Genomic DNA, 18205 nt, shown 5'->3' with positions numbered 1-18205 from the left:
AAGCTCTAGTCTAATCACAAAAAAAGGCAACTTAGAGAATTAATCTTCCTTTCTTTAGGACCTGTAATGGAATTTGATTATGTTATATGTGAAGAATGTGGTAAAGAATTTATGGATTCTTATCTAATGAACCACTTTGATTTGGCAACTTGTGATAACTGCAGGTACTTATTTTTATTTCAGAGCATGTTCTAAATTACTAAAATTTAATGTTTGCTTGTAGGTTTAGGGCCAAACAATAATTAGATCCATTTGGATTTAATATTTTCTTCATAAATATGTTTTTTGTTTTGGGAGTTTCCTAAAATTTCTGTGTTTTCCATTTTGCTAAAGAATTACAGGAAGACTGTGCTTATTAACATTATGCCACATAAATAGGAAGGATGTCCCTGGTTTTGCCACAGATATGTCCTTTTCCTTTCTGCTGGGGGGTTGGGAGGGTGCTAACCATCTCTCAGTAGCAGGTTCCTAACCCTTCTCTCCCCCCAGCCCCTAAGGATCCCTTTCTTTCTTTCTTTCTTTGACCAGTGTGTGTTGATACCTTGGTCAGAGGACTGGCACCTTCAATGAGAGGAGGGAAGTATAACGCCTCCAGCTACTCTTCTGGTACTCAGAACACCTCTTTCCATTCATTTTCTACTCTCCTGAATTGGCAGGGAGGAGATTAGATGAGGAAAAGTCACATTCTTCTGTCATTCTTTTTCTTCTCCTAGCCTTTATCTCTTTTTGTATCACCACAGAATATTACTCACTCCACTTGGTTCTCCTATCCCTACTGCTTACCTCAGCCAAGTCCTGTGTTGGTGTCTTTCACACCTAAAGATCCCACCTTGGATTCTTACTTAGCCCTCTTATCTGTTCCCTGTCCCCACTTCTTGTACGTACAGTCCCAGATCAACTGCTCACACGCCTGGTGGACCTGCCTTTTCACAGTCCCTGCTGCAGACATCTAGAGCCATCACCACTGACTTGTTGCTAAGTAGATCCTTAGAAGATAGAATGGGAGATGTTTCTGGTCTCATGATCAGATCTGTGATGGGAAATGTTCTGGTACCCGCTGGAATTATTAACTCTATTCCCATTGATGTAACAGTGTCATTAAGGCACACAGTGGTTAAGGTCCACAGTGTTATCACTCTCCTTAAAGTACAGATAGTGTTCAGGAACTAAATTACCACATATAACCTTACTTCCATGAGAAAATGGAAGCAACCTAATTATCAGTTTATACAATGTTATGTAGTAGTCTGGAAATATACTTTTAAAATGTAAACATAATTAGGAATACAGCCCTCCATTCTATTTGTTTTTTCCAACATCTTTGACGATTATAAATTAGTACAATGTAGTTTACCTGTCCCCTCCTTTGGTGTATACTTCCAAATTATTTAGTCTTCTTAAAGTTATTCCCAGTTATAACTCCTCCCCCCTCCCCCCACTGCCTGTCCTATACCTCCTCCTAAGTGTTCACCATTTCAGTAAAGGCCAGCTTCATTCACTGGCTGTTTCTCTATCCCGTGTTTAATTCCAAATCCATTTGGGTCTATATTTAAACCATATCCTGAATCCATCCATTTCTCATCCTCTGTACTATTACTGCCTTAGACGGGGCCCCTGTCAGCTCTTGCCTGGACCACTGCAGTAGTACTCTTGTAACTGGCCTCTTCCCCCACTTGTGCACGGTTAGTCTCTTCTCCATATAGCATTTTACGCAAAACTCTTTAATGGTTTCTAATCCATTTAGAATAAAATTGTCTTCACCATTTCTTACAAGACCCTTGCCTGTCTCTGACTTTTATTTTCCATCACTCCTCACCATCACTTACTTTAAGCATTCTGGTCACACTGGCCCGCTTGTTGTGAACTCCATTTGCAAAGCACACTCCTGTCCTAGAGTCTTTGCACTTTCTCTTCTTTCTGCTATGAATGTTCTTTCTCTAGCTATTCAGAATGTTTTCTGACTTCTAAAGGGCCCTGCTCAAATGTTTCCTCATCAGTGGCATTCTCTTGATTTCCCAATCTCTCTGAAAATTTCTATTCCTTTACCATGCTTTGTATTCCTTTATAGCACTTTTATCAATCATCATGTTTGCTTATTGACTGTCTTCTCCTAACTAGAATGTAAGCTTCCTGAAAACAAGGCTTTGTTTTATGCTTTGCTGTATTCCTAGTACCTTGAACAATACCTAGCATGTAGATGGAGAACAAATGAATGAGAAGAGCTACGTAATTGACTATGTCTCCATTTTTACCTGGGCTTTGAAGAAGCTCAGAGCCAACTGGAAACTCAGCTGTGCTTGGTGCATTTGGACCTTGCATGTTTATATTCCTTATATCTTGCCTGTCCTGACTTTAAGCCTTATATTTTCTTACTCATTGAGTCTTAGTTCTCATTTATATTTACTGTGTTCATGTAAGTTATTTCAAATACTTTATGGAAAAGAGGGACTTAGTAAAAAGAAATTCTTAACATGTTAAATAACATGGATCTGCTGCTAATATAAATAGCTTCTCAGAATTAGTAAAAGAAAGTATTTTTCTGTTGGAATTCTTATGCTGCTAATTTGACCATGAGAATTTCAGGAAAAAGTATTTTATATGTTTCTTTTGGCATGTATGCCCCTAGGTTTTGGGACTGTTTGAAAATCTAATTTATTTAAAACAACTACTTTATGTAATGGACTTAATCTGTTTTCAGAGATGCTGATGATAAACACAAGCTTATAACTAAAACAGAAGCAAAACAAGAATACCTTCTGAAAGACTGTGATTTAGAAAAAAGAGAACCAGCTCTTAAATTTATTGTGAAGAAGAATCCTCGTCATGCACAATGGGGTGATATGAAACTCTACTTAAAATTACAGGTCTCTAATAAGTTATATTCAGTCATTTTAAACCCTGGGTCGGGTGAAATTTTAACAATGAACTAGTTATAATTAGTGTTTACTTACAGAAAGTTAAAAAGATCCTTTTCATTTTATTGTTTTACATGAGTCATAGCTACACATAATGACATTTAATAACATGTTTACTTATTTTGCTTTTTGATGTGGCACTTTGAAGCAAATATATTACTATTGGGTGATGTTAGGAGTACAATTTGGAAACAAAAATGCTTGAAATAGGAGTTAGCCCGTGTTTCCCTTGCCTACCTACCCCCCAAATAAAATCATTAAAAAAAATTTGGGAATTTCACAGATGCGCAGAATCTAACTCCAGCTTCCTGTGTCTACCCAAGAATGGTACAAATATCATAATATTCTTTTTTTTGTGCCATTATATAAAAAATATTGGGAGTTATTGCTTTAGAGCACAGTTTGATTGGAATATACTAGAAGATCCTAGTATCTTCAAATAAAGAAACCACATTGTAAAAGCAGACATATACTGAATTTTCACTAAACATAATACACTGTTGATTAAAAGATTCACCATAATTTTATGTACTATTAAAAATGAAAAAATGCTGCTAATTAAACCGGCCCAGCGCTGCCTTATCACTTGGTGCTTTTATTTTATTGAAATAGTGCCATTAGACTTACTATAGTTTTTTTTTTTTGCTATAAATCATGCTTGTGTGTACATAAAAAGGAAAATACAAGTACCACAGATTTATTAAGGTATTCCTAAACTTCCTTACATTCAGAGTCCAATTCTTCTGAACCACTTCTTGACTCAGAGTTGTTAAAGTACCATTAAGTTACATTAGTGATGCAGCATTTTCAGGGATGTTAAATTGTGGAAAATGTGATGTTTTAGAATTTATGAAATAACAGTATATTACTTTATGTTAAGAAATTTCAGTTTGGCTTTATTGATTGGTATTCTGGTCCCTGTAACATACTGTAAGGGATATCCCGAGCATAATTCTCAGTGTGTATATTATTTCTCTAAATGTAAATAAATATTATAAAGAGTATATATATATTATAAAGAGTATATATATATATATATATATATATATATATATATATATTCCAAGGTTTTTAAACTAGAATAAAGACTTGTTAGGTCATTCAGCTACCAAAGTTTTTAAAGAAAATTCATATTTTGAAGATGAGAAATTAGTCAAGTGGATGGAAACTGTTATTGATTCAGGAGAAGAGTAGTAGTGATTGATTTCCTGTGATGGGAGATTTCTGGAGATGACCTCGTATAATTGGTCAGCAGATTTTTTTTGGTGATCCTGCCAAAACTCGATCAAACCCACTGACTACATGTAGTTCTCTTGATTCACGTGAAAACAAAGCAGAGAAGTGATTGTAGTCAGAGGACAGCTTTTCTGTTTACACAGGCACACCTGGTTTTACTGTGCTTTGCAAATACGTAATCTAATTCATCATACATTCACTGAAGGTTTCATAGGTTTATAGATAGAGATATTATTAGAGTTGTTTCTTATCAGTATTTAAAAACTTAAATTTCAAATAAATACTCATAAAATTGCACTTAAGTTAGATCACTCTTTGGCACCTATGGATTTAATAATTATAACTATTTTACAACAATGAATCACAACTAATTTATGGATTCTGTATTTCAGATTGTGAAGAGGTCTCTTGAAGTTTGGGGTAGTCAGGAAGCATTAGAAGAAGCGAAGGGAGTTCAACAGAAAAACCGAGAAAAAATGAAACAGAAGAAGTTTGATAAAAAAGTAAAAGGTAAGTGGCTACACTTACATCATGAAGGACTGTGCTCTACTGCTTTGCAAAGAGCCTTTAGCTAAGTTCTTTCACTTTAAAGATACAATGTCACCATTGGATTGGAAATTTTTTTTTTTCCATAAATTGAAGAACAAAAGACTTAAAGTTTGCCCTCGGTAAGTTGGTGTTTGAGACTCTCAGTCCAAACCTCACTGCAATTCTAAAAAAGCATGTAAGCCCTCGTCTTCAAGTGAGTCATGTTTTTGTATAGGAATGGCAGTAGGGTCCAGAATGTACCCCTGGTTAAGGGTTTGGCCTCAATGCGATCTTAAATGTGACCCACACAGTTATCAAAAGTGAAGTTTTCCACCAGCAAACCTCTCTAATTGCTTAAAATGAAAAAATAATCCCTAAGTCTCAGTGATCTAATTTAGCAGCTAGAAGGAACCTTCTAATGTCAGATAGTCTAATCACTTTTATATATGAATAAAAGACCTGGAAAGGTAGAGTGACTTGTTACATAGGTGCTAGAGAGTTGGGACTGGAGCCAGGATTTCATGACCGAAAGTCTGCATTGGTACATTCATTCCTCTGTCCATACATCTGTCTATCCACCTGACTATCCATTCTTTTGTCCATCGATCTCTATTTATTTGTCCATGCATCCATCCATGTATGCATATGTGCAGAAGTCTGTCTGTCCGTCCATCTGTAATCAGTGTATCCAACAATTGTTAAGTGTCAGCTGTGTTCCAGGCTCTGTGCTAACACAAATGCTGGCGTCAACATTTTGTCAGAAGAGAAAGACTGGTAAACTTAGTCAAAATCGAGTGTGATAAGTACCGTGACAGTGATGAACATAGAGTGTTATAGGAGCACAAAGGGCACTTGTTGGCTGTATCACAGATTCCCTACAGAGAATAGAATCTTATAAAAGTAGGCATAAATGTTCTTCATACAATAGAGTGCCAGTGTGGTGTCAAGTGTATATAGATAACATGTATTCTCTGTATATACAGGGTTATACATATAATAAATTGATCCACTTAAAATGAGTATCGTAGCCATAATAAGTAATTTTGCTTATGTGTTTAGGATTTAGAAGAGGTTTTGGAGGGTGCATGAAGATCAGATGTCTTAAAAACAAAAGAGCAAAAAAAAAAAATTGAATGTAAGCCTACCTTGTTCCTTCTTATTGTGAGGGAATTCTTTCCCCCTTTTCAGTACAAGAGTTATTCATGTGCAGTGCAGAGAAGTTAGAAAACTATGAAGAACTTCTATCCCATAATTATACTACCCAGAGACAATCATCAGTAACAGTTTAAGGTCTATTTTTCCTGTTCTTTTCTATGCATAGGCCCTTAAAAATTTTTATAAAAATGGAAACACAGTTGGACATTTATGAAGTTTATCAAAACTTCTCTGTAAAAAAAAAAAAGAAGAAAAAAACTTCTGTATTTCAGTTTCTTCAACTATAAAAATGATGATAATACCACCCACCTTATAAAAGTTTAGTAAGGAATCAGTGAGACATTACACATAAGTTGCTTAGATGAGAACTAGGGCAGGGTGACATCCCATAGATGGTAGTATTACTATGGAATATTATGTACCTATTATAAGAATATGACAGTTCTGCATGTGTTGCTGTACAAGGATACTCTTTAGAGAAAAGTTTTATTTTTTTCCCCTGTAGATATTATATAATGAAGGCAGGTAACAGATCCACTTATATATCCTTGGACTTGGGTGTAAATGTTCAAATATTTGTCAATGATTGCTTTATTCCTTAATTATAGGAAGGGAATAATAGTTGAGCATATTTCAGATTTCTAATTCAGCTTTCTTAATTTTGATTAAAAATGAAATTTTTGATATATAAAATTATCAACTTAACAGTAAAGAATAAAAATCAAAGTTTAATAAAAAAAAATTTATCAAAGACAGACAACCCCATGATAAAACATCCTTATACACATCTTCATATAAATTATAGTTACTTAACATATCATTTCCTGAATCAGAGGGTAATAAGGACACTTCTGTGCCTTTGTAGAGAGGTTTCCTATAGCAAACTATGCCATGTAAGAGCATTTCATTGAAGATTCGTCCCCCGATTAGCCACTTCTGTACCACAGTCTTCCAGAATACCTGCAAGGGCCAGTTGAGAGGATTTGGAAAGACTTCTTTTGAATTTGGTCCTTTCTTTAATCTCTTCCATGTTTTACCCCGACCCTTCTTCTCTTTCAACATCAAGGAAAGCCTTGAGGGATCACGTAACAGAAGGCACCTTAAGGGGTGTGACAGAGGAGGGCACATTGGTAGCCTGATCACACACCAGCCTCGGGTTTTTGTAGCCCAGCTCCCTGAGCCACCCCAGCTCTTCCCTTTCTGCCGCCTCCTCAAACCACTGTCCTGATGGTGTTTTGCTGTCGATAATAATATATGGATAAAGGAATTAGAAACTTATACCTTCAAAGTGATGAAATATTTTTAAAAAGAGGGTGTATCTGTAGTTTTATTAGATACTATAATATTTCTGTAGTTTGGTCAAGATGTCATCTAAAGGGGACTAAATTCTATAATTTGACTAACAATAACATGATGGATGGCATCTGTTTAATTTCTTCATGCTTTTTTTCTATAACAATTCTATTAAGATAGTCATATCTATTTAAATATTAGCATGAATAGAACATTTCTTTTAAGATTTACACAGTTCACATGGGTATTTTTTTTAAAGAAGTATAAACTCAAACATAATTGGCTGTTTTTCTCGCTATGTTAAATTGCTGCTATTATCCACCAGATAAACTACTGTGGATTTTCCTCATCCTTGAAGAGTTTGAATTTGCCCTAAATTTTTTCTTGGACCTCTTAAGACTGGTTTCTTTAATTCAGTTTATTTCTTGTTTGGATGAAGCATGTTTTTTGAGGAAATTTTCCAAGTGGTTACAAGAATGGTTTATTTTCTAAGACCCTGTTACGAATCTAAGAATGTTTTTCTGTTTCTCTTGCATATGAAAACCTGAGTTCTCTCTCAGTGGTATAAACATTACTCCATTGTCTTCTGGTCTTTAACGTGCTGAGGTCAGTGCCATGCCTTCTTTAATTATGGCTTCTTCTTGTTGATTTACTTTAGAGGTTGGTGGATATGTTCCTGTCCTCCTGACTAGGCCACAGAGGGCTGAGAGTGGAGTAGACACTGTAGAAATTAGAAACGAGGAGCTTACCTATGCACTTTGCTCAGAAGGCTCAGAACAGAGAGGAACAAAAGCAAGTCTAAAAGTTTTTTTAGTTCAAAAGAAATTGGAACCTGGTTCCTCTTGGTCTTCTGATTTTGGTCCACAAAGAAGCTGACACAAAGTTTACTTCTTTATGGAGAGGTAAGAGGTTACATTTACCTGCTTGTAGAATAGGATCTTCTACTTCATCAGTTTGAGAAATAATTGGTCTTACTAGAGAAGAAAATTATAGATAGTGTAAGGTGTATATATAAATGTAGACAAGGTGAAAGACAAAGAATTTCCTTGTCGGCAAGTTCAAATTGTTACAGATCTCTTAGATCCAAGAAGGCAGAAGTAGAAAGGATGGCATCACTGTTCTTAGTTTAACTAGATTTTTAAAAAGGCAGTATGTGTTGGCCTGGATATTGGATGGGAACTTTGAATTGGTGCAAATGCACAGAACATTTTGGGTTTGCGTGGCTCCTTTTCACAGATAAGGTGGCTGTAAGGCTTTTCTTTAAAGTTATACTCAGCTTTCTCTTAATACTGGTAGAGGTTAGCCTTCTAAAAACAAAGAACAATTAATCTTCATTGTTTGTTAGTATGCACTTTTTTCCCCAAAAGAGGTGGGTGAGAAAATCCCATTTGGGGGCTCCTTCTAAGTTTGTGAACATTTTAAATTCTGGGCCAGTGGTTATATTTATGACTATTTTTGGACTTCTCTCAGGGGAGTTTGAAGGACACAGTTTCCTATCCTTAGTTTTGGAGGACAAAGTAAGACCAAAGCTTCATATGTTATTTCCTTGTGATTTTTTTTCCCTCTCGTTACCAATGGGCACCCTATGTCAAAACTTCCTGCCCTCCCATCAGTTATTTAGAAGTATCTGGTCTCTCTCCACTAGTTCTTTTATAAGTTTACCTGGTAAACAGCATTGGGCTTCTTTGGATACAGGCTGCCTCTTCTGTAAAATTAAGATATTAAGCTGGATAAAATACAAGTTGTAGAGTGGTATAAAATACATTTTTCATTGAAACAAAGATTTAGGGGAAAACTTCTTTGGGTAAAAAATAGAAACAGTCCCTGAAGATAATCAGTAGCAAGACTGATGGTTATCATGAACACTGTTATAACCTTCCCAGAGAAGTAGTCTACAGCTTTTTGTTTTGTGAAATCCTAGGCCAGTGGGGCCAGGAGGTTGGAACGCGGTAACCTCTGTTCTGTTCTCCAGCCTCGGTTAGGCTTTCAGGGCTGCCTGATATGTCCCCGCTCCACCCCCAAGGCTTCCTTAGTTTTCCCAAGGCCTAGCAGACCTTTTCTCACTCTTCTAAAGTCTCTGATCTTTCCACCTCTTCTTCTCATTCTCAGCAGTAGGTAGTTGACCTCTACTTTCCAAAGTTTTAAGTTGCTTAAATAAAGTAATGTGAAAAACTTTCTAATCCTTATTTAAACAAATTTTTTATTTCACCAGATGTTGACATTTTGCCACATTTACTTTTTTCTCCCTCATTCACACACACATATTTTGCTGAACCATTTAAGAGTTACTTGTAGACATTGTGATTCTTATTAATACTTAAGCATTTATCTACTATAAATAAGGACATGTTTCTGCTAACCAAAAAATAATCACACTCAATAAACAACATTAATATAATGCTTTTACCTAGTATATAATCTATATGATTTATCTTTCCCCAGTTGTTCCAATATCCTTTATAGCTTTTTAGTTGTTGGATCCGGGGGCCAATCAAGGATGATGTATATCCATAGTCTCTTTTAGTTCCTCAGCCTTTTTCTTTCATACCATTGTCCTTTTTGAAGAATCCAGGCCACCTGTTTTGAAGAATGTCCCAACGTTGGTTTATTAGCAGTTTGTTTTCTCACAATTAGATTCTGGTTGGTTACCTCAGGAGACACATGGTATCGCTTAGGTAAGGCAGTGTCTGCCAGATTTCTCCATTGTAAAGGTACCCTTTCCCCTTTGTAATTAATAAGAAATCTATGGGGTAACTGACACTATGTGAACATCTCATTCCTTAAGTTTCACTCAGTGGTTTTAGCACCCAGGTTAAATCTTGCCTGAGTCAGTTATTATTAGGGTGGATATAAATGGTGACTTTCTTTTTCTGTTATTTCTACAATTACTATTTGGCTTCTTTTGGAAAGAAGAGCTTTTTTTTAGTACTAGTTGGATTCATGGATTCTTATTCTCAAGTAAGTGTTACAGTCTGTCCATTCCTGATTATTCATTTTGATGCCCAAATTTGGCCATTGGAAGCCCCGTCAATCTAGCTACTGTCTTTTAAAAATGTTTTTATTTGGAAATACGTTCAAAAATTGCAGGGATAAGAATGGTACAAGGGACACCCAGATTCTTCACCCAGATTTACCTATTAACACTTTATGCCATTTGCATTCTCTCTACACACGTTTATTTCTGAACCATTTAAGAGTAGGTTGTGTACATTGCCACCCTTTTTTACCCCTAAATACTACAGTGTATATTTCCTAAGAATAGGAATATTCTCTTACAAAAGTATACTATTGATATTTTTATCTAATCTGTCATCCATATTCTGTTAGTTGACCCAATTATGTCCTGTGTAGTTTTTTATTCTAGTACAGAATCCAGTCTAGGATCAGGTATTGGCTTTAGGTACCAAGTCTTCCTAAACTACTTTATTCTGGAATATTTCCACAGCCGTTATCATTTATGACACTGACATTTTTGAAGAAGTCTTTTCTCTTCCCCTGCCTGCCTTTTTTTGTAGTAATGTTTTTCGTTTGGGGTTTTTCTGATGTTTCCTGGTGGTTAGATTCGGGTTATTCATTTCAGGTTGGATAGAGCATAAATGAAGTGACTTTTCTAGGGCATCACATCTGGAGGCGTGTGATATCCATCTGCCCTCAGTGGTGATGTAATATTTATTTTTGATAAGCAAAAAAACCCTGTAAGACCACCTGAATGTCCTGCTTCTCCTCAACACCTCACCCTAAATTTAACATTCATCCGTGGATGGTTCTTGCCTGAATCAGTATTTAGTATGATGGTTGCAAAAATTGTTTTCTACCTTCAGCGCTCACTCCACATTTAACCAGTTGGAAATCGGCATTCTGTAGCATCATTCCCCCATTTGTTTTTTACTGGTATGGATTCATTAATTCCTGTTCTTCTCAGTGGCTTTTGGTTCATTTCTGTCCTCAATTATTTTGGTGCTCAAATTGTTTCAGATTTGGGCCCCTAGGAGTATCTTCAAGCTAGGTCTTGTGTCCTTTTGACATGTCTTCATCATTCTTTGAGCACTTCTTTCTAGCTTAAAACACGTGTATATCTATCTATAATATATAATTAAAACCTTGAGTTTACACTGATATACCGAGTTCTAATCCAAAATTTTAGGGTTTATTCTGGTTTTCTTCCTTATTTGTAATTTCCTTCTTTGACAGTGAGAAACCTGATTTCCATTATCCTTTATAATATATAGTTATTTGATTAGTGGAATGTACCTAATTTCTCTTCACTGTTGCTGCCTCCTCTCTAGGAGACCTTCCTTATCTATCTTGGGCTCCCTCCCCTCCCCATGCCCACTTGCTCCACCTCATGGCTTTAAGACTAGATTGGTCATGTGGGGAAAGAAGGGCAAGAAAATGACAGATATACCAGTTTTGTTTTGTTTTAGTGCCTCCTAGCACAAGTTTTTCCAGGAATGTCTAAAGATATGGCTTTATTGTCATTATAGACCTTGATAGATTAGCTGAAGGGTGGGAAGAAAAGCCATAAAGTCAATATAAAACCTTATGTTCAGTTGTGACAATTATGCCTAGTAAGCTGGATTTTTGGTAAGTATTCTTTTAGTGTTAAGAAAATTTTCTTATCTCCCTAAGTTCACATAATGCACAAATTGGGCAGTTAGCTTAGTGACTGGGATGCAGTCAGATTTTGAGAGATTTTCCTCGTGGGGTAGTAAAGGGAAAGTGGCCAGGATACCTTACATCAGAGCAAAGTTGAAAAGTTGGTATTGGAACTTGGACAGGAGACATCTTCCTGTCATTATCTGAAATCATGAGGCATCTGTGCAGTTCTGGTCAGCATATCATTTATTCTTTATTTTTAAAATATCCCAAGGTAGAAAAATAAAAGGATAAAGGGCATTCCAGATACGTTTAGAAAAATTAGGGTTCTTCAGAATATGAGAGGATATAGGAATAAAAGGTTAGAGTTTGGATGAACATGATTTTCTCCCTAGTTTGGAAACTGTCTAGAGGTATATACACTGAAGCTTGAAAATGTCTCAGATAAAGTGCTTTTCATGTTGGAGGTGTATGAAAAGGCATCACAGCTTAGTGGTTAAGAACATGGCCTGAGCTAGACTGTGCCTCTGCCTGATCTTAGACACAACTTATGTAACTTCTCTGAGCCTTAGTTTCTCATCTGTAAAATTGGGTTGATAGTTGTACTTATTGCAAAGTGTTGTGAGGATTAAATGTTTATAAATAAAGTGCTTAGAACAGTGCCTGATACATAGCCCTATTTGCTTGCTTATCCTCATGGTACAAATAAAGGCTGAAAATACAAAGGTTCAAGTATTATTTTGATAGTACTTATCATAGTAAAATGGATTAAAGAAAATGTGTGTGATTACTTGGTGTACTTTGATTTTTAAGGTTGAGATTATAGAAGATAATGGTCATACCCTCCCTTAGGTAGTGCTGCTGTCAAAAGTGCAGGGCTTGATGGATCATTGGTCAGAATAGAAAAATGAAAACAACTCGTGTTGCTTTTTATTCATTAAACTAGAAACTGAGATGTTATTAGCTTGTTAATTTCTGATTAACACAAAGCATTTGGTTTCTTCAGGTAACATGCAGTGTGAACTTTAGAATGTCCTAGTCACTTTTCAGAGCATCCAACATAACTTTTCTTTATGAAAATGACATCTTAACGTGATGTAGCAGGAAAAGTTCTAAACATTGGAATAAATGACCTGGGTTCCCATGCTAGTCTTTGCTCAATTTCCTTACCTGCAAAGTAAAATGAAGTAAAATAACTCCATGGTTCTTTCCAGGTCTTAATAGTCAGTGATTCTTTTATGTTGTACTTTGCAATGATTACTAGCAATTTATGTCCTAAACTATTGCTCTCATTTTATAAGGTAAAGAATTTAATAGACATAAGGTCAGTTGCACGAGCAGCTTTTCTAACAGTCATGAGCTAGTGGTGGAGTTCTTGGCTTTCTAGTTTTCTTGCAAGCAAAGTCTGACTTGCCTCTTAGAGAAGTAGCTCCTGACTTACAAGGAATTTAAAATGCTCCTTATCCTCAGTCATCCCAGCTGATTGCCCTTTCCTGCTGTGGCATCTTGTTTTCCATAGTCAGCTGCTCGAACAAACCCTGTTCTTTCGCTTGTCTTCTGAATCTGTTTTTTTGCAGTCCCTCTAGTCCATATACCTCAATTCTGAATCTCCTGTTTCACACTAACTCCAACAATCACATGAATAATTTCACAGGCCAAACCAGTGAGTGAGATAAGAAAGTAAGCTTGCCAAATCTGTATCAGCAGTTTTGACTTGTTATAAAATTAAGGTGTAAACCACGTTTGGTTTAAACACACACAGCTGAAATAGCACCACTGAAAAACTGGCTTTTATTTTTCTCTTAGAATTACGGCGAGCAGTAAGAAGCAGTCTATGGAAAAAGGAGACAGTTGCTCATCAACATGAGTATGGACCAGAAGAAAACCTAGAGGATGACATGTACCGGAAGACTTGTACTGTGTGTGGCCATGAACTGACATACGAGAAAATGTGATTTTTAGTTAAGTGATATGTTTTATAGTGTGGAAATTTTTAGATTGGTCTTGTTCAAAATTCATCAAAATGTAAAGTCTTCATAGATGAATGAAACACTTGTATAAATAATGCTTCAATAATTATGTATGTTATGGCTTAAGAAAAAGTTTCAGTTAAGGTCCAGCAGGTCTGGTTGTGGGCAAAATATTGGGTCTGTGACCATTTTTTCTACAATAGGTATGTGAGCTGAGTGATAGGTTCAAAAATGTTAGGTTAGAGCTAAAATTGAGAAATAAGCAACCAAGACAAACCCTAGATGGGGGTAGGAGGAAGAGCTTTTAGTAGTAAAGGCAAAAACTGGCTGAACTGGATTCTTATCCCAAGAAACAGCAGGGATGGTGGTAGACCACTGCACCCCAGAGGCTGGGCCAGGTCTTCTACTAGACTACTGTCTGCAAGTCAAGGGAGCAGGGAGCTATTGCTGGGACAAGTTTTCTGTACCCTTAGGGTTTACTACTATAGATCTTAATATTAGTTTCCAGATAGCCCTTTTCAAATCTGGATTAAAATGGAAAAACTATATTGATCAAAGGTAGTGATAAGTTTATCATAACTTGTTAACATTTACTGAGCATTTACCATGTGCCATGCAGACACTATGCTAAGTGCCTTACAGGTATTCTCATTTAATCCTGGGAGGGAAGACAGCTTGCTTCTGTGCTTGTTTTAACACTTCTAAAGGAGTGGTAACCTACAACCTGACATCACCCCAGACACCTGGATCAAGTTTAGGTAGTCAAATATTCCTCTATCTTGTCAAAAGGATTACAAGGTAGTTATATCTAGTAAGAGCATTTGATCCCAAGTGCTTGATTACAGGGTCTATGCATTCTTTTTTGATAAAAACAAATTCAAGTTATGATAAACTAGATAAATTTTCAAGTTCTTTGACAGGACTTCTTATCCTACTGCTACAAATAAATAGGAAGTTTTTGTACATTTTCATCTCTCTCTAGATCAGCTCTTGGAGATTATGCTTGAGGGAAGGGCAAAAGTCAAAACAAGTCAAATCCAAAGACTTGAGACTATAATTACTAATTGTTCCCTATATAAGTATTCAATACAGAAATGTTTTATTTATCGTGTTGATTTTTTTTAATGTGTTATGCTGAATATTACAGCTCAGTAAAAAGCGATTCCAAATGGGCAGCAAGAACTTCTTGGGAAAAAAAAAAAAACACCTTCCCAGCAAGTAACTAGGGGTTCAGGCTGCTGACAACAGCATTACTACTGGGAGACAAGGAACCCTAAAACCACCACATGGACGTAGTTTCAGATTCCATTTACTACCTGTGGACCTTGGGTAAGTTACTCCGTGGGCCTGTTTTTATCTGTCAGATGGGTATAATAATGTAAGGACTCTCATGACGATTAAATACGGTGAATCTATAGCATCTGGCACGTAACAGCCAGTTGTTAATGAGCACATCATATCATCAAGACCAGTGTAGTTAATAGACTTGTCCAGTTGAGGTGGGCTTCTAGTCACTCTTCACCTTCATCAATTTAGGACAGTCCTGGTATCCAGCTGTCGCTGACAGCCAGATCTGCTTTACTCAGGTTGCCAAGTTCTGTCCTCATCTTTCATTTTCAGGTATAACTGTAGATTAGTAAGTTACACAAATCACTGCTAAATACTTTCCAGGAAAAGCAAACAAACTTATCTTCAGATGAACTGCTTTCTGAATAATTCCTGGGAGATTGAGAGTTAAGGAAAAGTACATGTTCACTTTGACAAAAAAGCATGTTAAATGGCATCAGCACAGTTTAATAGAATATTGATGTACTGCAAGGTATGATGTACAGTGACATGCCATTCTTTTGTCTGTGTGAGCTTCATTAGTGGGGAGAGCAACTGTTGAATGTTTGCTCTTGTACCTTTATTTCTTCAAAATTCAGTCTCTGATTCAGTTTTTTCATATACCTAGCTGCCAGACTGGGTCAGAGCAGGGTTACATCAGTGAGCAACTGTTAGAAGCAACCATTACACATGAAGAGAGGGTCCAAGAGAAAGGAGGTGAAAACCTAGAAATTCCTCTAGGATCTGGATCAAGTAAGTATAACTAGCCAAACTTTGCAATACATTATGAAAGGATTACAAAGCAGTTTAGGATCAAAGTGAACCAAAGCCTTAAATGGTTATCCTTTAGCTTCTTGAGGACAGGAGCTTTTTCTAATTACATAATTTGTGGGAAGGAGGAACAGTGTAAACAAAAGACCATTTAGCAAAGAACTTGGGTTTTAGTTCCTTTTCTGCCAGTAACTTGCCATGCAACCTTAATCTTGTGATTATTTGTTAAATGGTATGGTATTTAAAAACGGTACGGTATTTTAAAATCCTAGGAATTTCCATCTATTGAGTAGACTACATTCTGTAGCCACTAAATGTATGGTAAACCAAAGAGACTGCATTTATTAATATGGAAAATACCTAATGCATCATAAACTTATGATGTACTAAAAGTTAAAAAAAAATAGTACAAACGCACAAAGATACTTTCAGTTGTGAGATTATTGGTAAATTTTTCTGAAGGTTTAATGAAAAAAGTCTAAAAATGTTAGGATTTGGAATGTCAAATAATCCCTTGTGTGTTATTTAACAGTGTACTTTTATCATCTTAATTAATTAAGCCTCAACACCATATAGGAAACAGGCTCTGGAATTAGTAGTTACTTGGCCCACCCAGACTCCATAGAAATAAAATCCAAACCTACATCTAATGCCAAGTATAGTTTTAGCCAATCTAGCTACTTCTAAATCCCACTTTAGCATGTAATTCACTGTATGACCTGACAGATGTCTCAGATTTGAGGAAATGATCAAATGTTCTAAGATGATGATAGTTCTAAAACTTATCTGCACATTGGAATTACCCGGGAGCTTTAAGAACTACCAATGATGTCTGTGTTCCACCCCCAGAGACTGTGGTTTAATTTAAAAAAAAAACCTTAGAGAGCCCCAGGTGATTTATGTTCAGATGAATTTGGGAACGTCTACTCTAGTAACACCTTTTAATAACAGTAGTGTCTTAAAATACTACAGTAGTGAAAAATACTTTGAAGAGAAAATTTCAGATAGAGGTAAGAAACCTCACTTAGTAAGAAACCACTAATTTTAAAGTAGACTGAGATGATAAATCATGAAATACTAAAGTTTAAAAAAGATATTTTCAGTTTTATTTCATCCATGTTTGTTAGATGACCCATGTTACCCATGAGCTGTGAAAAGCTATGCTACTTGATAATAAATCCATCATCAGTTCTATATACTACTTTGTAAGCTTGACCTCTAGTGTTTCACATACCTCAAATCAGTTATCTTTTGTGCCTTAAGGAGAAAAATATCAGAGAAAAGTTGTATCTGTCACATATATAATACATCCACTGTCACATTATTGTCATTAGGGAATATCTGCTTTTTAGGGGGCAGTTAAAGGTAATCAATACCATATTCTTCACTGTCCTGTCCTCCCCCTCTGCTTCAAGAAAGGATGCTACAAGAAAGCAAGCATTCAAACCATCAAAAATAAGACATTATTTTGAGATCTTAAAAAAATCTTGACAGGAAGGGAAAAAAAAAAATGACCCTTAGGCCTGCAGGGCACAGAACTGCTGGAACACAGCCAGGATATGAGGGTCTAATTCAGCAGTGAAGAGCAGGTTCTCCAGGGTCACCATGTACTGCTGGATTATTTGGTGATGCTGTGGACACAGAAAAGGGGATAAGTGTTTAGGTCAGGAGAGAGAGCACATAAGCAGTCTTGTAGAACATTTTCCTCAGCGGCCCACCCACACTGGAATGGCGGCCCACCCACACTGGAATGATGGGAAAGAACAGGAAAAAAAAAAAAAGTGGTTTTGCCGGTAGGAATAATAGGCCCCTGAAAAGCCTCAACATTAAGAAAATGTAGGAGTAAACGAGTTCAAAGAAAACAACAAAACAAAACGATGTTCAATAATTTAAAACATCCAGTTCTGGCCTGCTTCTATGTAAATGCAATTCATGCTTCAAGGCACTGGCAGCAGCACCTGCTACTCTTCTAGATGAGGTTCAGATGTGTCTCCCCTAATCAGGACAAAATACAGCATGACTTTTTAAAAGCTGTCAGGACAGGGACTGATCTAGGAAGATTTAAAAAAAAAGGGGGGGTTGTGGGGGAGGTGGTATACATTACAAATAAGAATAGCACTGTTACTAAGTAACCATGATTTAACCATGGTCCTTGAAACATATGGAAAAATTTGGAATCATTTCCTTTTTTTGGTTAGGGCTTTAATGTATCTCTTTGCAAAAGAAAAAAATATTAGAGAATTAGCCGGTGATATTAGCCAGTGATCTGTGAAGTATTCCACAAAATAGGAAAACCTCATTTTTTTAAAAATAAAGAGGTCATCTGTCTGTCTTACTGAAAATCAGTGACTTGTTGAACCTAACTAGAAAAACAAGTCAGAAAATGAAATAGTTTCTTCTATGTGTACAAATATA

General features: G+C 36.2%; 2 protein-coding genes across 4 annotated transcripts in view; one reads left to right on the top strand and one right to left on the bottom strand.

Moving 5' to 3' along the window:
• The window catches only part of XPA (XPA, DNA damage recognition and repair factor), a 45480-nt gene extending 27842 nt beyond the window's left edge, over positions 1–17638 (top strand). The window contains exons 3-7 of one of the 2 annotated variants that reach the window (XR_014016030.1): positions 59–164; positions 2699–2864; positions 4544–4661; positions 13530–15022; positions 15648–17638. Coding sequence is in view for 1 of the 2 variants with exons in the window: in XM_081236597.1 (XP_081092723.1) it covers positions 59–164; positions 2699–2864; positions 4544–4661; positions 13530–13678 (539 nt within the window). In the remaining variant the exon portion in view is untranslated. Of the gene's footprint in view, positions 1–58; positions 165–2698; positions 2865–4543; positions 4662–13529 lie in introns of both variants that reach the window. The other variant, XM_081236597.1, reaches the window with a different exon arrangement.
• NCBP1 (nuclear cap binding protein subunit 1) overlaps positions 17231–18205 on the bottom strand; it is a 41342-nt gene continuing 40367 nt past the window's right edge. For both annotated transcript variants that reach the window (XM_081236592.1, XM_081236593.1), the window contains one exon: positions 17231–17421. In XM_081236592.1, coding sequence (XP_081092718.1) covers positions 17308–17421 — 114 coding nt within the window. In that variant the 3' untranslated portion in view covers positions 17231–17307. The remainder of the gene's footprint in view (positions 17422–18205) is intronic.

Source organism: Mesoplodon bidens (genome assembly GCF_964165515.1).
Source record: "Mesoplodon bidens genome assembly, chromosome: 6".
Taxonomy (NCBI): Eukaryota; Metazoa; Chordata; class Mammalia; order Artiodactyla; family Ziphiidae; genus Mesoplodon; species Mesoplodon bidens.
Note: the sequence above shows the minus strand (reverse complement) of the source record. Positions and strands in the feature narration are given on the sequence as shown.